At 41.4% G+C, this 26,284-nt stretch overlaps 1 protein-coding gene across 2 annotated transcripts in view; it reads left to right on the top strand.

Annotated features, from left to right (window-relative positions):
- Positions 1–26,284, top strand: part of PHACTR4 (phosphatase and actin regulator 4) — a 404,839-nt gene that overhangs the window by 228,440 nt on the left and 150,115 nt on the right. For both annotated transcript variants that reach the window (XM_053707046.1, XM_053707045.1), the window contains exon 4: positions 4,419–4,499. In XM_053707046.1, the coding sequence (XP_053563021.1) occupies positions 4,419–4,499 (81 nt within the window). The remainder of the gene's footprint in view (positions 1–4,418; positions 4,500–26,284) is intronic.

Raw genomic sequence — 26,284 nt, 5'->3', positions numbered from 1 at the left:
ACGATTTAAATTAGAACATCTCCGCGCACTGCTTAAGGAGGTGTTATCTACTCTGGATGATTGTGACAATTTGGTCATTCCAGAGAAATTATGTAAGATGGACAAGTTCCTAGAGGTTCCGGTGCCCCCCGACGCTTTTCCTATACCCAAGCGGGTGGCGGACATAGTAAATAAAGAGTGGGAAAGGCCCGGCATACCTTTTGTTCCCCCCCCCCCTATATTTAAGAAATTATTTCCTATAGTCGACCCCAGAAAGGACTTATGGCAGACAGTCCCCTAGGACTAAACGCACTACTATTCCTATCGAAGATAGTTGTGCTTTCAAAGATCCTATAGATAAGAAATTAGAGGGTTTGCTTAAAAAGATTTTTGTACAGCAAGGTTACCTTCTACAACCAATTTCATGCATTGTTCCTGTCACTACGGCAGCGTGTTTCTGGTTTGAGGAACTAGAAAAATCGCTCAGTAAAGAATCTTCGTATGAGGAGGTTATGGACAGAGTTCAAGCACTTAAATTGGCTAACTCTTTTGTTTTAGATGCCGCTTTGCAATTAGCTAGATTAGCGGCGAAAAATTCAGGGTTTGCTGTCGTGGCGCGCAGAGCGCTTTGGCTAAAGTCTTGGTCAGCGGATGTGTCTTCCAAGACAAAATTGCTTAACATTCCTTTCAAAGGTAAAACATTATTTGGACCTGATTTGAAAGAGATTATTTCAGACATCACTGGGGGAAAGGGCCACGCCCTCCCACAGGATAGGTCTTTTAAGGCTAAAAATAAGCCTAATTTTCGTCCCTTTCGCAGAAACGGACCAGTCTCTAATTCTGTATCCTCTAAGCAAGAGGATAATACTTCACAACCCAAACCAGCCTGGAAACCAATGCAAGGCTGGAACAAGGGTAAGCAGGCCAAGAAGCCTACCACTGCTACCAAAACAGCATGAAGGGATAGCCCCCGATCCGGGACCGGATCTAGTGGGGGGCAGACTTTCTCTCTTTGCTCAGGCTTGGGCAAGAGATGTTCAGGATCCTTGGGCGCTAGAAATAGTTTCTCAAGGTTATCTCCTGGAATTCAAGGAACTACCCCCAAGGGGAAGGTTCCACAGGTCTCAATTATCTTCAAACCAAATAAAGAGACAGGCATTCTTACATTGTGTAGAAGACCTGTTAAAGATGGGAGTGATACATCCAGTTCCAATAAGAGAACAAGGAATGGGATTTTTTTTTTTTTTTTTTTTTTTTCACATACACTTAAACATACTTAATATGTACTCATATACCTGATATCAAGCTAATTTATACATCTTATATTTACCAGTGTGTGTCCCTCATAGGAAAAAGAAGAAACAAAAAAAAAAAAAAATTATACAACTCCTCTCCTCTCCCTCCCCCTGCCCCATCCCCCCAGCCCCCTCCTCCTACCTATTCCCAGGCCCATTCCTAAATTCTTCCCAGTGAAAACGAATCATCTGGAATAGATGTTCTTTCTTAGTTTTTAAATATTCATATTCCTCAAGAATCAGGAGTTCATTGATTCTATCCAGGACTATTTTTTTCTCAGGGACATAGGTTTTTTTCCAGTTTCTGGCTATTATAGATTTTATGCCATTTAATACATAAATTATTAATTTAGCTTTTATTCTACATACACCTTTAATAGGTTTATTTAATAAGGCTGTATAGATATCTAGTTGAAACCCGTTTATCCCACTTATCCTTTGGATACATCCCTCCATTTCTTCCCATATGTTTTTTATCGATCATCAGGGGGGAACAAGGAGTTCCCTGGCGATGAAAGAAGTGACCAAGATAATTCAATGGGCGGAGGATCACTCCTGCCACTTGTCTGCGATCCACATCCCAGGAGTGGAAAATTGGGAAGCGGATTTTCTAAGTCGTCAGACATTCCATCCGGGGGAGTGGGAACTCCATCCGGAAATCTTTGCCCAAATAACTCAATTATGGGGCATTCCAGACATGGATCTGATGGCGTCTCGTCAGAACTTCAAGGTTCCTTGCTACGGGTCCAGATCCAGGGATCCCTAGTAGATGCACTAGTAGCACCTTGGACCTTCAACCTAGCTTATGTATTCCCACCGTTTCCTCTCATCCCCAGGCTGGTAGCCAGGATCAATCAGGAGAGGGTCTCGGTGATCTTGATAGCTCCTGCGTGGCCACGCAGGACTTGGTATGCAGACCTGGTGAATATGTCATCGGCTCCACCATGGAAGCTACCTTTGAGACAGGACCTTCTTGTTCAGGGTCCATTCGAACATCCGAATCTGGTTTCCCTCCAACTGACGGCTTGGAGATTGAACGCTTGATTTTATCAAAGCGTGGGTTTTCAGATTCTGTAATAGATACTCTGATTCAGGCTAGAAAGCCTGTAACTAGAAAAATTTACCATAAAATATGGAAAAAATATATCTGTTGGTGTGAATCTAAAGGATTCCCATGGAACAAGATAAAAATTCCTAAGATTCTATCCTTTCTACAAGAAGGTTTGGAGAAAGGATTATCTGCAAGTTCTCTGAAGGGACAGATCTCTGCTTTATCTGTTTTACTTCACAAAAGACTGGCAGCTGTGCCAGATGTTCAAGCATTTGTTCAGGCTCTGGTTAGGATCAAGCCTGTTTACAGACCTTTGACTCCTCCCTGGAGTCTAAATCTAGTTCTTTCAGTTCTTCAAGGGGTTCCGTTTGAACCCTTACATTCCGTAGATATTAAGTTATTATCTTGGAAAGTTTTGTTTTTGGTTGCAATTTCTTCTGCTAGAAGAGTTTCAGAGTTATCTGCTCTGCAGTGTTCTCCGCCCTATCTGGTGTTCCATGCAGATAAGGTGGTTTTGCGTACTAAGCCTGGTTTTCTTCCGAAAGTTGTTTCCAACAAAAATATTAACCAGGAGATAGTTGTACCTTCTTTGTGTCCGAATCCAGTTTCAAAGAAGGAACGTTTGTTACACAATTTGGATGTAGTCCGTGCTCTAAAATTCTATTTAGAGGCTACTAAAGATTTCAGACAAACATCTTCCTTGTTTGTTGTTTATTCTGGTAAAAGGAGAGGTCAAAAAGCGACTTCTACCTCTCTTTCCTTTTGGCTTAAAAGCATTATCCGATTGGCTTATGAGACTGCCGTACGGCAGCCTCCTGAAAGAATCACAGCTCACTCCACTAGGGCTGTGGCTTCCACATGGGCCTTCAAGAACGAGGCTTCTGTTGACCAGATATGTAAGGCAGCGACTTGGTCTTCACTGCACACTTTTGCCAAATTTTACAAATTTGATACTTTTGCTTCTTCGGAGGCTATTTTTGGGAGAAAGGTTTTGCAAGCCGTGGTGCCTTCCATTTAGGTGACCTGATTTGCTCCCTCCCTTCATCCGTGTCCTAAAGCTTTGGTATTGGTTCCCACAAGTAAGGATGACGCCGTGGACCGGACACACCAATGTTGGAGAAAACAGAATTTATGCTTACCTGATAAATTACTTTCTCCAACGGTGTGTCGGGCCCACGGCCCGCCCTGGTTTTTTAATCAGGTCTGATGAATTATTTTCTCTAACTACAGTCACCACGGTATCATATGGTTTCTCCTATATATATTTCCTCCTGTCCGTCGGTCGAATGACTGGGGTGGGCGGAGCCTAGGAGGGATCATGTGACCAGCTTTGCTGGGACTCTTTGCCATTTCCTGTTGGGGAAGAGAATATCCCACAAGTAAGGATGACGCCGTGGACCGGACACACCGTTGGAGAAAGTAATTTATCAGGTAAGCATAAATTCTGTTTTTTTTTTCCCTTTGCACTCCTGTTTGCCAATTTCTTCTGGTGTTTTTTTTACAGTGTTTGTTACCTGAAAACAATGTTTATATAAGAAAACTTAAAGAATTCAAGCATTAAATGGGACTATAATACCTAAAGTGGTGATAATACACTTTTTTTTTTTTTTTTTTTTTTTTTTTTTTTTTTTTTTACTGCATTGGGCACTGAGACCCAATTTCACAGACTTGTCCATTAGTATTGGTTATACTGTTTAAGTTGTTTGCATATTAACAACCTGTTTCATTTATGTATGACCTTAAAATAAAAATACATTTTTGAATGGAAAAAAAAAATTACAACATACAAAAATCTGTGCAAATTCATTAATGAATGATGAAGTTCTGTAAGACAGATTTAGTGGTAAACGGGGAGGGCTCAGTTTCTGTCCTTTTTGGCAGCAGGATCTCATTCAGGGAGTATTTGCAAGGATAGAGGCCAGGCTGTAGAAATGTATACATTTTGGCTTTACTTTCCTCTGTACAGATCTTCTATGGTATCATCCTAATTATTTTATTTTTTTTAAGCTTACTAAAATATTTTTTTAGTTTTCTTCCTCTTCATCATTTTCTCCTACTTTAACCCATTCATTCTTTCTGTGCCTTATGCCCAGTCTTAGAGAGGAAGATATCCATGAGGAAACCCCGGGAGGAGTTGGTGAAGCGAGGGGTGTTAGTGGAGGTACCTGAAGAGGGTATGTACTAAACCTCTGCAACTTATTTTCATGTTGTCTATGCATGTGTTATTGTGCCCATGCTTAATTAACAAATAATTCTATGCTTATACACATCCCACATAAACGGCTATTTCCACCTTTCTTGTATGGAAACACCCTTCTTAACACCTTGGCTCTTGTCGCTAATCACCTGTTAGATCCCCACAATGACCCCCCCCCCCCCTTTACCAATTTAAATAAGGCTCCCTTACTCAGCCTCTCATTGATTAGTTCTGGCCATCTCTGAGATGTACAGGACTAAGTGCCCTTCATCTTTTCCATGGGATAAGCCCACAGGAGCCGCAGCATAGCTCTACCAAAGCCAAGGCATACCACTATGGGTCTCTGAGATAGGCTTCTCAAATTCCAGTGTTTTTTTTTTTCCCAATGCTCTTTTTGCAGGAATTCTGAAGGGCCTAGCCTTGCTTGCAGATGTATGCAGAAGGTCATGTTAAGCGGAGTGTGTATGTATTGGTTTAAATATGGCATTGACTTAGAGTTGCTATTGACACTAAACCCCATAGAGCTAATCTGCTGTTACGTTATAGGAAACTGCAAAACCTTTTGTGTGTCCTATTACAGACATCTTGTTCAAAAACTAGCTCTTTATGCTATTCTTTAGTTATAGAGTAAATAGTCAACCCAAACTGTGGAAGCCCTGGTTGATGATGTTTTTAAAAACAAATTGGTAAGTAACTTGGGCTCAGGAGGTAGTATATATTAGATTTGCATTTTGATATACTGTGTATGGTTTTCCATTTCTGCATTCTAGCCTTGAGCCCAGTATTGCTGATGCTCTTAAATATGAAACCCCCCAAAAAATTTAATTATTCGGATATAGCATTCAATTTAAAAAAAGGAGCTGTGCAATACTGTTAGCAACCTGAACACATCTGGTGAGCCAATGGTGAGAATTAAAGGGCCATAATACCCAAATGTTTAAACACTTGAAAGTGATGCAGCATAGCTGTAAAAAGCTGACTAGAAAATATCACCTGAACATCTCTATGTAAAAAAGAAAGATATTTTACCTCAAAAGTTCCTCAGTAACCGCATCCCATTGTAAAGGATTTCTAAGCAGCATATTAGTATGTCTGTCCTAGGACAGCTGAAGGGATGAGCCTCGTGCACTCTCATAGTATTTCACCAATCAGGTAAAGGAAGTTTACAATGAAATCTCATGAGAGTCAAATCTCATGAGATCACAGTAAAAGTTCATGACCTCAGCACTGCTGATGCTGATTGGCTGCTGTTCATTTCTTCATTTATTTATTTTTTACCTGCAGTTGGGAGCAGGTGAAGTATAACTTTTTTACACAGAACTTACTCTGCTGAGCTAAGGAGATTGTGAGGTAAAATATCTTCCTTTTCTCCTACATTGGTGTATCCGGTCCACGGCTTCATCCTTACTTGTGGGATATTCTCATTCCCTACAGGAAGTGGCAAAGAGAGCACACAGCAGAGCTGTCCATATAGCTCCCCCTCTGGCTCCGCCCCCCAGTCATTCTCTTTGCCGCTCTGAACAAGTAGCATCTCCACGGGGGTGGTAAAGAGTATGTGGTGTTAGTTGTAGAATTTTATTTCTTCTATCAAGAGTTTATTTTAAAATAGTGCCGGTTTGTACTATTTACTCTACAACAGAAAGTGAAGAAGATTTCTGTTAAAAGAGGAGTATGATTTTAGCACCAGTAACTAAAATCCATTGCTGTTCCCACGCAGGACTGTTAAAACCAGAGAACATCATTTGGGGGGAACAGTTTGCAGGCTTAACTGCATCAGGTATGATCAGTCATATTTCTAACAAGACCATGTAATGCTAGAAGACTGTCAGAAATTCCCTCTGGGATAGGTAAGCCATTTTTTCTTAGACTCTGTCTAAAATGATGGCTTATATTTAGGACTCTATGCTGGTTGACACTATTGTGGGCTTTAAAATCGATTGCTTTTTAGCATGTTTTTCTCTATAAATAAGGTGTTTTTTCAGATTTTAAAACACTTTTTTGAGGTTTAATTTCGGCCTGGCACTTATTTGGACACCTAAATTTAGTCAGAAAGGCCCCTCCACTCTGGAATGAAGAGGGAGGAGGCCTCGTTTTCAGGCCTAAATTGTGCAGTTGTTTTTGCCTAGGCAATCCATGCAGCTTCATGTGGGGCATCACAAAAGACTCTAGAGAGGCTTATTTCCTACTAAAATAATCCCTAAGGAAGGTAAATGGCTACAGGAGAAGCTGTGGCTAGTACTGTAGTGTGTTAACTGGTTAATAACTGTTATTAGCTCCGGTTTGGGCATTAAGGGGTTAATTGGTCTGAAAATTTGTGTGCAATCTTTTCAAAGCATTAAGGCTCTGTGGTGAAAATTTCATTAAACTCGGATGTTTCTTTCATGGTTTTTTGATGTTTCAATAATAATGTGTGCACTTTTATTAATTAAAGAGACCGTAACGTTTTTGTCAAAAATAATTTTTATTGCATTGTAGTTCTGTTTAAGTCTGTCAAACATGTCTGAATCTTCAGATAGCCTATGTTCTGTATGTCCAAAGGCCAAGGTGGTTCCCCCATTAAATTTATGTGTGAAGTGTGCCATAGCAACCAAACATCTTAAGGACAGTACAATCACACTTAAAAATATAGCCCAAGAGGATTCTTTAGCTGAAGGTATTGAAGATTAGCTTGCTTTAGTCTCCTGTGTCAACACCAGCTATGCCCGCGCAGGCGATGCCCAGTATATCTAGCGCACCAATTGCGATTAATATGCAACAATTAGCATTTTTTATCCAAACTGCCAGCTTTTCCTAGGAAGCGTGATTGCTAATTTTTAAACAGACAATGAGCAACCAGACGCAGAGGATAATTTATCTGTAGTGCCCTCACATCAATCTGACTTGGCGGTGAGGGAGGGCCTGTCTGAGGGAGAAATTTCTGACAGGAAAAGTTTCTCAGCAGGCAGAGCCTGATACTATAACATTTAAATTTAAGCTAGAACACCTCCGCGCCCTACTTAAGGAGGTTCTAGCTGAACTTGATGATTGTGATCCTTTGGGGATCCCAGAAAAATTGTGTAAAATGGACAAGTTCCTAGAGGTCCCAGTACACACTGATGCGTTTCAGATACCTAAGATGGCGGATATCGTGTCTAAGGAGTGGGAGAAGCCAGGTGTACCTTTTTGTTCCCCCTCCTATATTTTAGAAAATGTTCCCAATTGTTGACCCTAGAAGGGACGTGTGGCATAAACAGGCCAAGAAGCCTGCTGCTGCTGCCAAGACAGCATGAAAGGGTAGCCCCCGATCCGGGACCGGATCTAGTAGGGGGCAGACTTTCTCTCTTTGTTCAGGCTTGGGCAAGAGATGTTCCAGACCCCTTGGCACTAGAAATTGTCTCTCAGGGGTACCTTCTAGAGTTCAAAGACCTTTCCCCAAGGGGAAGGTTCCACATGGCTCACTTATCTTTAGACAGATAAGGAGACAGGCATTCTTACTTTGCGTACAGGACCTTTTAAAAATGGGAGTGATACACCCAGTTCCGACAGCAGAGCGAGGACTGGGTTTTTACTCAAACCTGTTTGTAGTTCCCAAAAAAGAAGGAACTTTCAGGCCAATTCTGGACTTAAAATTTTTTAGAAAAAGTTCAAAATGGAACCATTCGGACAATTTTAAGAATGTTCCAGGAGGGTCAATATATGACTACCGTGGACTTAAAGGATGCGTATCTGCATGTTCCGATCCACAAAGATCACCTTCAGTTCCTGAGGTTAGCCTCTCTGGACAAGCATTATCAGTTCGTGGCTCTTCCTTTCGGATTGGCCACTGCTCCCAGAATTTTCACAAGGGTGCTAGGGTCCCTTCTAGCGTTGCTAAGGCCAAGGGCATTGCAGTAGCACCTTACCTAGACGACATGTTAATACAAGCGTCGTCCTTTCACAAAGTGAAGACTCATTCAGACATTGTCCTAGCCTTTCTAAGGTCTCACGGGTGGAAGGTGAACATAGAAAAAAGTTCTCTGTCCCCGTTCACAAGTGTTCCCTTGCTGGGAACAATAATAGACTCAGTAGAAATGAAGATCTTTCTGACAGAGGTCAGGAAGTTAAAACTTCTGAACACTTGTCGAGTTCTTCAATCCATTCCTCAACCCTCCATAGCTCAATGCATGGAGGTAATAGGACTCATGGTCGCAGCAATGGACGTGGTTCCATTTGCTCGAAATCATTTAAGACCATTGCAACTGTGCATGCTCAAACAGTGGAATGGGGATTATGCAGATTTGTCTCCCCAGATTCAAATGGACCAGAAAACCAGAGACTCACTCCTCTGGTGGTTGTCTCTGGATCACCTGTCTCAGGGAATGAGTTTCCACAGACCGGAGTGGATCATTGTCACGACCGACGCCAGCCTCCTAGGCTGGGGCGCGGTCTGGGAGTCCCTGAAGGCTCAGGGTCTATGGTCTCGGGAAGAATCTCTTCTCCCGATAAACATTTTGGAATTGAGAGCGATATTCAATGCGCTCCAGGCATGGCCTCAACTAGCGGAGACCAAATTCATCAGATTTCAGTCGGACAACATGACGACTGTAGCTTACATCAATCATCAGGGGGGAACAAAGAGTTCCCTGGCGATGAGGGAGGTATCCAAATTCATCAAATGGGCAGAGGATCATTCCTACCATCTATCAGCAATTCACATCCCAGGAGTGGACAACTGGGAAGCGAATTCTCTGAGTCGTCAGACTTTCCATCCGGGGGAGTGGGAACTCCACCCAGAGGTTTTTGCCCAGTTAGCTCAACTAGGGGGCATTCCAGATCTGGATCTGATGGCGTCACGTCGGAACTCCAAAGTTCCACGTTACGGGTCCAGATCCAGGGATCCCAAGGCGACATTGGTAGATGCCTTAGTAGCGCCTTGGTCGTTCAATCTAGCTTATGTCTTTCCACCGTTTCCCCTTCTCCCCCGGCTAGTAATCGAACAGGAGAAGGCTTCGGTAATTCTGATAGTTCCTGCGTGACAAGCAGGACTTGGTATGCAGACATGGTGAATATGTCATCGGTTCCGCCATGGAAGCTATCTTTGAGGATAGGACCTTCTAATTCAAGGTCCATTCGAACAGGGTTTTCGGATTCAGTATAGATACCCTGATCCAGGTTAGAAAGCCTGTCACCAGGAAAATTTACCATAAGATATGGCGGAAATAGCTTTGTTGGTGCGAATCCAAGGGTTACTCATGGAATAAGATTAGGATTCCAAGGATATTGTCTTTTCTCCAAGAAGGATTGGAGAAAGGTTTGTCAGCTAAGCTAGTTCCTTAAAAGGACAGATATCTGCTCTGTCTATCCTGTTACACAAGCATCTGGCAGAAGTACCAGACGTTCAAGCGTTTGCACAGGCTTTAGTCAGAATCAAGCCTGTCTATAGACCTGTGGCTCCTCCATGGAGTCTCAATTTAGTTCTTTCAGTTCTTCAAGGGGTTCCGTTTGAACCTTTACATTCCATAGATATTAAGTTATTATCTTGGAAAGTTTTGTTTTTGGTAGCTATATCTTCTGCTCGAAGAGTTTCTGAGTTGTCTGTTTTGCAGTGTAATTCACCCTATCTGGTGTTCCATACAGATAAGGTTGTTTTGGAAGGAAACCAGGTTTGGTACGCAAAAGTGGTTTCCAATAAGAATATTAACCAGGAAATAGTTGTTCCTTCTCTGTGTCCTAACCCAGTTTCTAAGAAGGAACGGCTGTTACACAATCTTGATGTGGTTCGTGCTTTAAAATTCTATTTAAAAGCAACTAAGATTTCAGACAAACATCGTCCATGTTTGTTGTCTATTCTGGTAAGAGGAGAGGTCAGAAAGCGAATGCTACCTCTCTTTCCTTCTGGCTGAAAAGCATCATCCGATTGGCATATGAGACTGCTGGACAGCAGCCTCCTGAAAGAATCACAGCTCACTCCACTAGGGCTGTGGCTTCCACATGGGCCTTCAAGAACGAGGCTTCTGTTGACCAGATATGTAAGGCAGCGACTTGGTCTTCACTGCACACTTTTGCCAAATTTTACAAATTTGATACTTTTGCTTCTTCGGAGGCTATTTTTGGGAGAAAGGTTTTGCAAGCCGTGGTGCCTTCCGTTTAGGTTACCTGACTTGTTCCCTCCCTTCATCCGTGTCCTAAAGCTTTGGTATTGGTTCCCACAAGTAAGGATGAAGCCGTGGACCGGATACACCAATGTTGGAGAAAACAGAATTTATGTTTACCTGATAAATTTCTTTCTCCTACGGTGTATCCGGTCCACGGCCCGCCCTGGCATTTGGTCAGGTTTAAATTTTTATTTTCTTCTGTTATGTGTGATCAGTCCACGGGTCATCATTACTTCTGGGATATAACTCCTCCCCAACAGGAAATGCAAGAGGATTCACCCAGCAGAGCTGCATATAGCTCCTCCCCTCTACGTCAGTCCCAGTCATTCTCTTGCACCCAACGACTAGATAGGATGTGTGAGAGGACTATGGTGATTATACTTAGTTTTTATGACTTCAATCAAAAGTTTGTTATTTTAAAATAGCACCGGAGCGTGTTATTACTTCTCTGGCAGAGTTTGAGGAAGAATCTGTCAGAGTTTTTTACTATGATTTTAACCGGAGTAGTTAAGATCATATTGCTGTTCTCGGCCATCTGAGGGAGGTAAAGGCTTCAGATCAGGGGACAGCGGGCAGAGGAATCTGCATTGAGGTATGTAGCAGTTTTTATTTTCTGAATGGAATTGATGAGAAAATCCTGCCATACCGTTAAAATGACATGTATGTATACACTTCAGTATTCTGGGGATGGTATTTCACCGGAACTACTCTGTTAAAGGTCACTAATCCTTTTTAATAACTATTTATCATGTTAAACGTTTTTGCTGGAATGTAGAATCGTTTACATTGCTGAGGTACTGTGTGAATAAATATTTGGGCATTATTTTCCACTTGGCAGTTTTTTTGCTTTATTTGTGACAGTTTCGTTTCTCTTCACTGCTGTGTGGGAGAGGGAGGGGCCGTTTTGGCGCTCTTTGCTACGCATCAAAAAATACCAGTCAGTTACTTTTATTTTTCCTGCATGATCCGGTTCATCTCTGATAGATCTCAGGGGTCTTCAAACTTCTTTGAAGGGAGGTAAATTCTCTCAGCAGAGCTGTGAGAATTCTTATAGTGACTGTGAATAAAAACGTTGCTTTGTATTTTTTATGTCAAATTTAATTATTGTTATTTTACTAATGGGAACAAACCTTTGCTAAAAGTTTTGTTGTTTTAAAGTTTGATGCTATAACTGTTTTTCAGTTCACTATTTCAACTGTCATTTAATCGTTAGTACCTCTTTGAGGCACAGTACGTTTTTTGCTAAAAAAGATTATAACCAAGTTGTAAGTTTTTTGCTAGTGTGTTAAACATGTCTGACTCAGAGGAAGATATCTGTGTCATTTGTTCCAATGCCAAGGTGGAGCCCAATAGAAATTTATGTACTAACTGTATTGATGCTACTTTAAATAAAAGTCAATCTGTACAATGTGAACAAATTTCACCAAACAGCGAGGGGAGAGTTATGCCGACTAACTCGCCTCACGCGGCAGTACCTGCATCTCCCGCCCGGGAGGTGCGTGATATTTTGGCGCCTAGTACATCTGGGCGGCCATTACAGATAACATTACAAGATATGGCTACTGTTATGACTGAAGTTTTGTCTAAATTACCAGAACTAAGAGGCAAGCGTGATCACTCTGGGGTGAGAACAGAGTGCGCTGACAATGCTAGGGCCATGTCTGATACTGCGTCACAGCTCGCAGAGCATGAGGACGGAGAGCTTCATTCTGTGGGTGACGGTTCTGATCCAAACAGATTGGACTCAGATATTTCAAATTTTAAATTTAAATTGGAGAACCTCCGTGTATTACTAGGGGAGGTCTTAGCAGCTCTCAACGATTGTAACACCGTTGCAATACCAGAGAAACTGTGTAGGTTGGATAAATACTTTGCGGTACCGGCGAGTACTGACGTTTTTCCTATACCTAAGAGACTAACTGAAATTGTTACTAAGGAGTGGGATAGACCCGGTGTGCCGTTCTCACCCCCTCCAATATTTAGAAAGATGTTTCCAATAGACGCCACCACTCGGGACTTATGGCAAACGGTCCCCAAGGTGGAGGGAGCAGTTTCTACTTTAGCTAAGCGTACCACTATCCCGGTGGAGGATAGCTGTGCTTTCTCAGATCCAATGGATAAAAAATTAGAGGGTTACCTTAAGAAAATGTTTGTTCAACAAGGTTTTATATTACAACCCCTTGCATGTATCGCGCCGATTACGGCTGCGGCAGCATTTTGGATTGAGTCGCTTGAAGAGAACCTTAGTTCATCTACGCTAGACGACATTACGGACAGGCTTAGAGTCCTTAAACTAGCTAATTCCTTCATTTCGGAGGCCGTAGTACATTTAACCAAACTTACGGCTAAGAACTCAGGATTCGCCATACAGGCACGTAGGGCGCTGTGGCTAAAATCCTGGTCAGCTGATGTTACTTCTAAGTCCAAATTACTTAATATACCTTTCAAGGGGCAGTCTTTATTTGGGCCCGGTTTGAAAGAGATTATCGCTGACATTACAGGAGGTAAGGGCCACGCCCTACCTCAAGACAAAGCCAAAGCTAAGGCTAGACAGTCTAATTTTCGTCCCTTTCGGAACTTTAAAACAGGAGCAGCATCAACCTCCACTGCACCAAAACAGGAAGGAGCTGTTGCTCGTTACAGGCAAGGCTGGAAGCCTAACCAGTCCTGGAACAAGAGCAAGCAGGCCAGGAAACCTGCTGCTGCCCCAAAGACAGCATGAACCGAGAGCCCCCGATCCGGGACCGGATCTAGTGGGGGGCAGACTCTCTCTCTTCGCCCAGGCCTGGGCAAGAGATGTTCAGGATCCCTGGGCTCTAGAGATCATATCGCAGGGATACCTTCTAGACTTCAAATTATCTCCCCCAAGAGGGAGATTTCATCTGTCAAGGTTGTCAACAAACCAGATAAAGAAAGAAGCGTTTCTACGCTGCGTACAAGATCTGTTATTAATGGGAGTGATCCATCCGGTTCCGCGGTCGGAACAAGGACAAGGGTTCTACTCAAACCTGTTTGTGGTTCCCAAAAAAGAGGGAACTTTCAGGCCAATCTTAGATTTAAAGACTCTAAACAAATTCCTAAGAGTTCCATCGTTCAAAATGGAAACTATTCGGACAATCTTACCCATGATCCAAGAGGGTCAGTACATGACCACAGTGGATTTAAAGGATGCTTACCTTCACATACCGATCCACAAAGATCATCACCGGTATCTAAGGTTTGCCTTCTTAGACAGGCACTACCAGTTTGTAGCTCTTCCATTCGGATTGGCTACGGCTCCAAGAATCTTCACAAAGGTTCTGGGTGCCCTTCTAGCGGTACTAAGACCGCGAGGGATTTCGGTAGCTCCGTACCTAGACGACATTCTAATTCAAGCTTCAAGCTTTCAAACTGCCAAGTCTCATACAGAGTTAGTTCTGGCATTTCTAAGGTCGCATGGATGGAAAGTGAACGAAAAGAAGAGTTCTCTCTTTCCTCTCACAAGAGTTCCATTCTTGGGGACTCTTATAGATTCTGTAGAAATGAAGATTTACCTGACAGAAGACAGGTTAACAAAGCTTCAAAATGCATGCCGCGTCCTTCATTCCATTCAACACCCGTCAGTAGCTCAATGCATGGAGGTGATCGGCTTAATGGTAGCGGCAATGGACATAGTACCTTTTGCACGCCTACACCTCAGACCGCTGCAATTATGCATGCTAAGTCAGTGGAATGGGGATTACTCAGATTTGTCCCCTACTCTGAATCTGAATCAAGAGACCAGAAATTCTCTTCTATGGTGGCTTTATCGGCCACACCTGTCCAGGGGGATGCCATTCAGCAGGCCAGACTGGACAATTGTAACAACAGACGCCAGCCTACTAGGTTGGGGCGCTGTCTGGAATTCTCTGAAGGCTCAGGGACTATGGAATCAGGAGGAGAGTCTCCTTCCAATAAACATTCTGGAATTGAGAGCAGTTCTCAATGCCCTTCTGGCTTGGCCCCAGTTAACAACTCGGGGGTTCATCAGGTTTCAGTCGGACAACATCACGACTGTAGCTTACATCAACCATCAGGGAGGGACAAGAAGCTCCCTAGCAATGATGGAAGTATCAAAGATAATTCGCTGGGCAGAGTCTCACTCTTGCCACCTGTCAGCAATCCACATCCCGGGAGTGGAGAACTGGGAGGCGGATTTCTTGAGTCGCCAGACTTTTCATCCGGGGGAGTGGGAACTTCATCCGGAGGTCTTTGCCCAAATACTTCGACGTTGGGGCAAACCAGAGATAGATCTCATGGCGTCTCGCCAGAACGCCAAACTTCCTCGCTACGGGTCCAGATCCAGGGATCCGGGAGCAGTTCTGATAGATGCTTTGACAGCACCTTGGAACTTCAGGATGGCTTATGTGTTTCCACCCTTCCCGCTGCTTCCTCGATTGATTGCCAAAATCAAACAGGAGAGAGCATCAGTAATTCTAATAGCACCTGCATGGCCACGCAGGACTTGGTATGCAGATCTAGTGGACATGTCATCCTGTCCGCCTTGGTCTCTACCTCTAAGACAGGACCTTCTGATACAGGGTCCATTCAAACATCAAAATCTAACTTCTCTGAAGCTGACTGCTTGGAAATTGAACGCTTGATTTTATCAAAACGTGGTTTTTCTGAGTCGGTTATTGATACCCTAATTCAGGCTAGGAAGCCTGTTACCAGAAGGATTTACCATAAAATATGGCGGAAATACCTATACTGGTGCGAATCCAAAGGTTACTCCTGGAGTAAGGTTAGGATCGCTAGGATACTGTCTTTTCTACAAGAAGGTTTAGAAAAGGGTTTATCAGCTAGTTCATTAAAGGGACAGATTTCAGCTCTGTCCATCTTGTTACACAGACGTCTGTCAGAAAATCCAGACGTCCAGTCCTTTTGTCAGGCTTTAGCTAGGATCAAGCCTGTGTTTAAAGCTGTTGCTCCACCATGGAGTTTAAACTTAGTTCTTAACGTTTTACAGGGTGTTCCGTTTGAACCCCTTCATTCCATTGATATAAAAATGTTATCTTGGAAAGTTCTGTTTTTAATGGCTATTTCCTCGGCTCGAAGAGTCTCTGAGTTATCAGCCTTACATTGTGATTCCCCTTATCTGATTTTTCACTCAGACAAGGTAGTTCTGCGTCCTAAACCTGGGTTCTTACCTAAGGTAGTCACTAACAGGAACATCAATCAAGAGATTGTTGTCCCATCCTTGTGTCCAAATCCTTCTTCAAAGAAGGAACGTCTTTTACACAATCTGGATGTAGTTCGTGCCCTCAAGTTCTACTTGCAGGCAACTAAAGATTTTCGCCAAACTTCTTCCTTGTTTGTCGTTTACTCTGGACAGAGGAGAGGTCAAAAAGCTTCTGCTACCTCTCTCTCTTTTTGGCTTCGTAGCATAATACGTTTAGCCTATGAGACTGCTGGACAGCAGCCTCCTGAAAGAATTACAGCTCACTCCACTAGAGCTGTGGCTTCCACTTGGGCCTTTAAGAATGAGGCCTCTGTTGAACAGATTTGCAAGGCTGCAACTTGGTCTTCACTTCATACTTTTTCCAAATTTTACAAATTTGACACTTTTGCTTCTTCGGAGGCTATTTTTGGGAGAAAGGTTCTTCAGGCAGTGGTTCCTTCTGTATAATGAGCCTGCCTTTCCCTCCCGTCATCCGTGTACTTTTGCTTTGGTATTGGTATCCCAGAAGTAATGATGACCCGTGGACTGATCACACATAACAGAAGAAAACATAATTTATGCTTACCTGATAAATTCCTTTCTTCTGTTGTGTGATCAGTCCACGGCCCGCCCTGTTTTTAAGGCAGGTAAATATCTTTTAAATTATACTCCAGTCACCACTTCACCCTTGGTTACTCCTTTCTCGTTGATTCTTGGTCGAATGACTGGGACTGACGTAGAGGGGAGGAGCTATATGCAGCTCTGCTGGGTGAATCCTCTTGCATTTCCTGTTGGGGAGGAGTTATATCCCAGAAGTAATGATGACCCGTGGACTGATCACACAACAGAAGAAAGGAATTTATCAGGTAAGCATAAATTATGTTTTTGTACACTACAGTCACCACTGCACCCTATGGTTCTCCTTTTTCTCCTAACCGTCGGTCGAATGACTGGGGGGCGGAACCAGAGGGGGAGCTATATGGACAGCTCTGCTGTGTGCTCTCTTTGCCACTTCCTGTAGGGAATGAGAATATCCCACAAGTAAGGATGAAGCCGTGGACCGGATACACTGTAGGAGAAAGAAATTTATCAGGTAAACATAAATTCTGTTTTTTACGTAGATATTCTCAGATGATATTTTCCTGTCAGCTTTTTACAGTTATACTGCATCAGTTTCAAGTGATTTAGCATATGAGTATTATGTCCCTTTAAGCAAATTATATACTAGAAGTAAATTGGAAAGTTGTTTAAAATGTCATGTTTTATCTGAATGATGAAAGTTTAATTTTGACTTTACTGTCCCTTTTAAGCAAAGATAATAAATCGCCAATATAAATTTTGCTAACAAATTACACTGGCTAGATGTGTCCACAATGATAAGTTTGAATTTGCTTCTCAGAATACTGCAATTGGCCGGTACATACCTTTTTTTACATTGAGATTTTATGGTGATATTTTTTGTCAGCTTTTTACTGTTACACTGCATCACTTTCAAGTGATTTAGCATATGGGTATTAAATTCCTTTTTAATGCAGCCTCTTCAAACTCCTACGGTCTGTCCCTCTTCGTGAAGCCTTTTGGCAAGTTGGCAGTACGTTAAATCGGAATTATATCACACATTCTATGGAAGGCAATAGAAGCACACGACTGCGCAGTTTCAGACAAAGCCAATGCTTTAGAGAAATATTCAGTGTGAACTTTTTAAGGATTGTATCACTTTAAAAAGTCTACTAAAATCAACTTATTATGCAAGCTGATTTGGATGAATCAACACAATACTTCTGCATGCAATATTATTGATAATTATGCAAGAACTCTAACAGAGTTCCTAAGGCTTAAATACTTATACTTTAAAGGTACAAGTGTCAACTATTTCGGCCGTTACAGGAATAAAAACAATTTTAATATTACATTTTTAATTTTTTTGCAAATACTAAATGTCCAGAAACTACTGCTTGAAGGGCTTCCCTACCAAAAGCTGCTTCAGAAGAATACATCAAAATGGTAGAATTTGGTAAAGGTATGTAAAGAAGACCAAGTAGCTGCCTTGCAAATTTGATCAACAGACGCCTCATTCTTAAAGGCCCAGGAAGTAGAAACGGACCTAGTAGAATTGGCAGTAATAATTTTAGGAGAAGCCTGTCCCTCCCACCAAGTAAGCCTTATGAATTAAAAACTTCAGCCAGGAAGCTAACAAAACTGCTATTGCCTTTTGACCCTTTCTAGAGCCTGAAAATGAAGTAACAAACTAAAAGGTTGCCTAAAACCCTTAGTTGCCTGCAAATAGAATTTCATAGCGCTTACAACATCCAAATTATGAAGAAGCCTCTCCTTAGAATTCTATGGATTAGGACAAAAAGAAGAAACAACAATCTCACGATTAAAGGGATACTAAACTCAATTTTTTTTCTTTCATGACTCAGAGCATGCAATTTTAAGCAACTTTCTAATTTACTCCTATTAATTTTTCGTCATTCTCTTGCTATTTTTATTTAAAAAGCAAGAATGTAAAGCATAGAAGCTGGCCCATTTTTGGGACAGAACCTGTGTTATGCTTGTTTATTGGTGGCTAAATTGCATCAATAAGCAAGCGCTAGCCAGGTGCCAAACCTAAAATGGGCCGGCTCCTATCCTTTACATTCCTGCTATTTAAATAAAGATAGCATGAGAACGAAGACAAATTGATAATAGGAGTAAATTAGAAAGTTGCTTAAAATTGCATGCTCTATCTGAATCATGAAAGAAAAAAAAAAATTGGGTTTAGTATCTCTAATATTTTCAGAAGACACCACCTTATCCTGGTGAAAAACAAAATAAGGAGGCTCACTGGAAAGAGCAGACAATTCAGAAACTATTCTAGCAGAAGAAATTGCAAAAATATTACAAAACTTTCAAGACAAGCTGAATATCCAAATTGTACATAGATACAAAAGGAGACACCTGCAAAACTTTTTTTAAAAAAACAAATGAAAAGGTTCCAAGAAAGACATTTGTTTTAATATATGATTTAAATTCTGACTAAAGCTTTAACAAAGTTCTGGATGTCAAGAATTGTAGCTAATTTCTTGTAAAACAAGACCAAAAGAGATATGGCCATTTAAAGAACTGGTGGATAAACCCTTATCCAAACCATCTTGAAGAATTCTAGGAATTCTAAAAGTGCCAGCTAAAATCCTGTTAAACACTACAAGAAAGAAAAGCGTTCCAAACATTGTGATATTTCTTGTCACAGGTATACAGGCCTATATTAAAGTTTCAATGACAGAATTAGAAAAACTCCTCTTTTCTAGGACTAGACATTCAATCTCCAAGCCGTCAAGTTGAGGTTTGAGATCCTAATGAAAAAATGGACCTTGAGACAGAAGGTCGTAGAGGAAGAGACCACAGAGAACAACCAGACATCTGCACCAGAGCCACAAACCAGGTTCTGTGAGGCCAATCTAAAGCAATCAGAAATACTGAGGAATTTTTCTGTTTGGTCTGGGCTATCACTCTTGGTAACAAAATAAGCTATCTGATCTTTCTCTGCAAGAGCCCTTTGTTCTACTATCTGATTGAAAACTTCCAGATGAAAAGACCTTTCTACCAGATGAAGTGATTGGTGACTGAGAAAATCTGCTTCCCAGTTGCTTACCCCTGGTACATAAACTATAGTGATTATACCAAGATTGTTCTCTGCCCAAGTCATAATTTAGGAGACCTCCACCGTAGCCAAGGATCTGCGAGTTCCCTATTGATTGATGTAAGCCACAGCTGTTACATTTTCTGATTGAAAATGTAGATGTCTCTCTTTTCAGATACTTCTTTTCAGATACTACTTTCATGGCTAGGAGACTGCGAGTCCCACCCTGATGATTGACATATGCCACAGTTGTGATATTGTCTGTCTGAAAACAAATGAATGGTTCTCCAACAGAGGCAAAACCTGAAGAGCCCTGAAAATAGCACAGAGTTCTAAAATATTGATTGGTAACCTCGCCTCTTGAGATTTCCAAACCCCTTGTGCTGTCAGAGATCCCCAGACAGCTCCCCAACCTGAAAGACTTGCATCTGTTGTGATTACAGTCCAGGTTGGAACAAACAAAAGAGACCCCTTGAATTATACGGTGGTGATCTAACCACCAAGTCAGAGAAAGTTGAACAATTGTGATTTAAAGATATTAATTGTGATATTTGTATAATCCATGCACCATTGGTTCAGCATACAAAGCTGGAGAGGTCTCATATGAAAACGAGCAAAGGGGATCGCGTCTGATGCTGCAGTCATGAGACCTAAAACCTCCATGCACATAGCCACTGAAGGGAATGATTGAGACTGAAGGTTCTGACAAACTGAAACAAATTTAATTTGTCTCTTTTCTGTTAGACAGTCATGGACACTGAATCTATCTGGAAACCTAAAAAGGTGACCCTTGTCTGAGGAATCAAAGAACTTTTTGGTAAATTGATCCTCCAACCATGTCTTTGAACAAACAATACTAGTTGATTTGTGTGAGATTCAGCAAAATATAAAGACTAAGCTAGTACCAAGATATCGTCCAACTAAGGAAGCGCTGCAATACCCGTTCTCTGATTACAGAGAATAGGGCACCGAGAACTTTTTGAAAAAATTCTTGGAGCGGTCGCTAGGCCAAATGGAAGAGCGACAAATTGGTAATGCTTGTCTAGAAAAGAGAATATCAGAAATAGAGTGATCTGGATGAATCGGAATGTGAAGATATGCATCCTGTAAGTCTATCGTGGACATAGAATGACCTTGCTGAACAAAAGGCAGAATAGTCCTTATAGTCACCATTTTGAAAGTTGGCACTCTTACAAAACTGGTTGAAAATTTTCAGATCCAGAACTGGCCTGAATGAATTTTCTTTCTTTGGGACAACAAATAGATTTGAATAAAACCCCAGACCCTGTTCCTGAAACGGAACTGGTATGATTACCCCTGAAAGCTCTACATCTGAAACACACTTCAGAAAGGCTTGAGCTTTCACTGAATTTGCTGAAACGCGTGAGAAAAAAATCTTCTCACAGGCGGTCTTACTCTGAATCCTATTCGATACTCTTGAGAGACAATGCTCTGAATCCATTGATTTTGGACAGAATCTGCCTAAATGTTTTGGAAACATTTTAATCTGCCCCCCACCAGCTGAGCTGGAATGAGGGCCGCACCTTCATGCAGACTTGGGGACTGGCTTTTGGTTCTTAAAAGGTTTGGATTTATTCCAACTTGAAGAGGGTTTCCAATTGGAACCAGATTCGTTGGGGGAAGGATTGGCTTTCTGTTCCTTATTGTCGAAAAGAACGAAAATGATTAGACGCTTTAGATTTACCCTTAGATCTTTTATCCTGAGGTAAAAAAAACACTCCCTTCCCTCCAGTAACAGTGGAAATAATTGAATCTAACTGAGCCAAATAAATTGTTACCTTGGAAAATAGTAATCTAGACTTTTAGATACCATGTCAGCATTCCAATATTTAAGCCACAAAGCTCTTCTAGCTAAAATAGCTAAAGACATGGATTTAACATCAATTTTGATATAAAAAATAGCATCACAGATAAAATGATTAGCATGTTTAAGCAAACGAACAATTCTAGACAAATCAGGATCTGTTTCCTGTTGCGCTAAGCTTTCTAACCAAAAAGTTGATGCAGCTGCAACAGCAGCCATAGAAATGGCAGGCCTGAGAAGATAGCCAGAATATAAATAAGCTTTCCTTAGATGAGATTCAAGTTTCCTATCTAAAGGGTCCTTAAAAGAAGTACTATCTTCCATAGGAATAGTAGTACGTTTTGCAAGAGTAGAAATAGCCCCATCGACCTTGGGGCTAACTGCTGGCAAAGGATACAATTTTTAAACCTAGGAGGAGGAATAAAATAAGTACTAGGCCTATTCCATTCCTTTGAAATCATATCAGAAATAGCATCAGGAACTAAAAACCTCTGGAGTAACCACAGGAGGTTTATAAACAGAATTTAAACGTTTACTAGTTTTAGTATCAAGAGAACTAGTTTCCTCAATATCCAGAGTAATCAACACCTCTTAACAAGGAACAAATATACTCCATCTTAAAGAGATGAGTAGTTTTGTCACTGTCAGTGTCAGACTCCAAATCAAAAAACAACCTAGAGCGCAGAAGAGAAACACAATCTAAGTGCAGTGTTTGTATAAAAACGTATTCCTTTATTACAATACAAGATTGCGCTCACAGACTCCAACCTCAAACATATGAGATATAACGATATACTGGATTCCTCACAGCATATAGTGTCTCTCCCTTCCGGTCTTAAAAGCTGTTCAGCTGTTTCCACTGACTCTTCTCAGCAGGATGCACAAGCTAAGGAGGTGCCAATTCCGGATACCAGTAGTGGTATAGAAAGTCCCTTACTACTGCAGCTTGGCGTGTCTGCCAAAGGGCCGGCTCGCAGACACGCTAGTCTAACACGGTAGTTGCAGACACACAGCGTCAAGAACGTGTGCATGGCCTGACGCGTTTCGCAGGGCTCCTCCCTGCTTCCTCAGAGGCTCTGAGGAAGCAGGGAGGTGCCCTGTGAAACGGCTTCACATCCCTGTGACATTCACTATACTCCATAGGGAGGCAAAGTTTGTAAAACTGAATTGTGGGTGTGTTGTGGGGTGTATTTATAGGCATTTTGAGGTTTGGGAAACTTTGCCCCTCCTGGTAGGATTGTATATCCCATACTTCACTAGCTCATGGACTCTTGCTAATTACATGAAAGAAATCAAATCGTGTTGCTTAACAACTTTTTCACAGTAAACTTATGTACTTTAGGGGTTCAAGATCCTAAAACTTCCCATTAAAAGTGAAAAAACATGTTCAAGTTTAAACATAAAGGAGGATGTATCTGTATCTTGATCAACTTTATAATTTTACCTGAAAAGCACCCACTCTACTGGGCATACCATCTGCAGTAAAGTACTTTCTTTACAGCAGAGGATTTGTATGGAGTATGATCTAACAGGAGGAGGCTAATGGACCTGTGGTAGGCTTGTGACTAACTCCTCACTGGGTGTAATTGTGCACTACATATTACTCCAAAACTCCCTTCCGTCCCAAATATCAGCTCTCCGAGGGGAAAAATGGGCCTCAAATCAGTCTGAGAACCCCACTTGCAGAAGAACATCTGGAGGACCTAGTTTTTTCATCTTCCTCCTACGGACGCAAAGATAAGACTAGTTTACCAGTTAGGTGGGAAGGTTCTAAATGCTCTTGGAGTTTTGGGAATCTTGAACTCCTCCTAGTGGCCAGGAGTGGAATTCCCATGAGTAATGGGTTGTGGACTCTTACCACCTTTTATCAAAGAAATATAAGTTTCTGTTGTCATAAAAATGCTTTCAGTATATTTCTCATTTATTTTGCTGGAGTATATTAGCTAGTAGAGCCAAGGTTACTGGAAATTAAACCCACAATACAGAAAATTCTTGACTCATATATGCTAGCTATTACTCACCATGGCACCTTTCATCCTATAATGTACAATCACTAAAATAAGGGGTAAGTAAAAGGAACTACCTTAAAGGGACACTGTACCCAAATTTTTTCTTTAGTGATTCAGATAGAGCATGCAATTTTAAGCAACTTTCTATTTAACTCCTATTATCAAATTTTCTTTATTCTCTTGGTATGTTTATTTGAAAAGCAAGAATGTAAGTTTAGATCCCGGCCCATTTTGTTAAACAACCTGGGTTGTCTTTGCTGATTGGGCAGAACAATAAAAAAAGTGCTGTCCATGGTTCTGAATCAAAAATTTGCTGACTCCTTAGCTTAGATGCCTTCTTTTTAAAATAAAGATAGCAAGAGAACGAAGAAAAATTGATAATAGAAGTAAATTAGAAAGTTGCTTATTACATGCTCTATCTGAATCATGAAAGAAAAATTTTGGGTTCAGTATCCCTTTAAAGATGGAGTGAATGGTCACTTCTGTCTATTCTCTCTAGTGTTCAAGGGGTATAAGCAAGGAAATGAGCCAAGATATAAACATTTCTGTGTTTTGTATCTTAAAGGTACACGGACCCAATTTTTTTTCTTTCATGATTCAGATAGAGCAGGCAATTTTAAGCAACTTTCCAATTTACTCCTATTAATTTTTCTTAATTCTCTTGCTGTCTTTATTTGAAAAGCAAGAATGTAAGTTTAGAAGCCGGTCCATTTTTGGTTCTTGCTGATTGGTTGCGAAACCAATTAAAGAAGTGCTGTCCAGAGTCTGAACCAAAGATTGTCTGGCTCCTTAGCTTAGATGCCTTCTTTTCTTTCCTATGGAGAGTCCACAAAACATTCAAATTGCTAGTGGGATATTCACTTCTGGCCAGCAGGAGGAGGCAAAGTGCACCCCAGCAGAGCTGTTAAGTATCACTTCCCTTACCCATAACCCCCAGTCATTCTCTTTACCTTGATCGTGGGAGGATGGCGAAGTTGGTGTTTGAAGATTTTAATCCTTTTAATGGGTACTTTTCCCTGCAAGCAAGGATTGGGGCTATGCTGTGTCCATATCAATCTCTTTAGTAAGAGTAATGGTGACTATTAGCAGGTAGTCTTTGCTTAAACTTCTAACATTTATTTCTTCTGTTATGTGTGATCAGTCCACGGGTCATCATTACTTCTGGGATATAACTCCTCCCCAACAGGAAATGCAAGAGGATTCACCCAGCAGAGCTGCATATAGCTCCTCCCCTCTACGTCAGTCCCAGTCATTCTCTTGCACCCAACGACTAGATAGGAGGTGTGAGAGGACTATGGTGATTATACTTAGTTTTTATGACTTCAATCAAAAGTTTGTTATTTTAAAATAGCACCGGAGCGTGTTATTACTTCTCTGGCAGAGTTTGAGGAAGAATCTGACAGATTTTTTACTATGATTTTAACCGGAGTCGTTAAGATCATATTGCTGTTCTCGACCATCTGAGGGAGGTAAAGGCTTCAGATCAGGGGACAGCGGGCAGATGAATCTGCATTGAGGTATGTGGCAGTTTTTATTTTCTGAATGGAATTGATGAGAAAAGCCTGCCATACCGTTAAAATGACATGTATGTATACACTTCAGTATTCTGGGGATGGTATTTCACCGGAACTACTGTGTTAAGGTCACTAATCCTTTTAATAACTATTCTCATGTTAAACGTTTTTGCTGGAATGTAGAATCGTTTGCATTGCTGAGGTACTGTGTGAATAAATGTTTGGGCATTATTTTCCACTTGGCAGTTTTTTGCTTTAATTGTGACAGTTTCGTTTCTCTTCACTGCTGTGTGGGAGAGGGAGGGGCCGTTTTTGGCGCTCTTTGCTACGCATCAAAAAATTCCAGTCAGCTACTTTTATATGTCCTGCATGATCCGGTTCATCTCTGACAGATCTCAGGGGTCTTCAAACTTCTTTGAAGGGAGGTAAATTCTCTCAGCAGAGCTGTGAGAATTCTTATAGTGACTGTGTATAAAAAACGTTGTTTTGTTTTCTTATGTACAAATTTAATTAGTGTTGTTTTTTACTAATGGGAACAAACCTTTGCTAAAAGTTGTGTTGTTTTAAAATTTGATGCAATAACTGTTTTTTCAGTTCATTATTTCAACTGTCATTTAATCGTTAGTACCTCTTTGAGGCACAGTACGTTTTTTGCTAAAAAAGATTATAACCAAGTTGTAAGTTTTTTGCTAGTGTGTTAAACATGTCTGACTCAGAGGAAGATATCTGTGTCATTTGTTCCAATGCCAAGGTGGAGCCCAATAGAAATTTATGTACTAACTGTATTGATGCTACTTTAAATAAAAGTCAATCTGTACAATGTGAACAAATTTCACCAAACAGCGAGGGGAGAGTTATGCCGACTAACTCGCCTCACGCGACAGTACCTGCATCTCCCGCCCGGGAGGTGCGTGATATTTTGGCGCCTAGTACATCTGGGCGGCCATTACAGATAACATTACAAGATATGGCTACTGTTATGACTGAAGTTTTGTCTAAATTACCTGAACTAAGAGGCAAGCGTGATCACTCTGGGGTGAGAACAGAGTGCGCTGACAATGCTAGGGCCATGTCTGATACTGCGTCACAGCTCGCAGAGCATGAGGACGGAGAGCTTCATTCTGTGGGTGACGGTTCTGATCCAAACAGATTGGACTCAGATATTTCAAATTTTAAATTTAAATTGGAGAACCTCCGTGTACTACTAGGGGAGGTCTTAGCAGCTCTCAACGATTGTAACACTGTTGCAATACCAGAGAAACTGTGTAGGTTGGATAAATACTTTGCGGTACCGGCGAGTACTGACGTTTTTCCTATACCTAAGAGACTAACTGAAATTGTTACTAAGGAGTGGGATAGACCCGGTGTGCCGTTCTCACCCCCTCCAATATTTAGAAAGATGTTTCCCATAGACGCCACCACTCGGGACTTATGGCAAACGGTCCCCAAGGTGGAGGGAGCAGTTTCTACTTTAGCTAAGCGTACCACTATCCCGGTGGA

The sequence above is a fragment of the Bombina bombina genome, chromosome 3, assembly GCF_027579735.1.
Source record: "Bombina bombina isolate aBomBom1 chromosome 3, aBomBom1.pri, whole genome shotgun sequence".
NCBI classification, from domain to species: Eukaryota; Metazoa; Chordata; class Amphibia; order Anura; family Bombinatoridae; genus Bombina; species Bombina bombina.
This window is presented reverse-complemented; position numbering and strand designations above follow the sequence as displayed.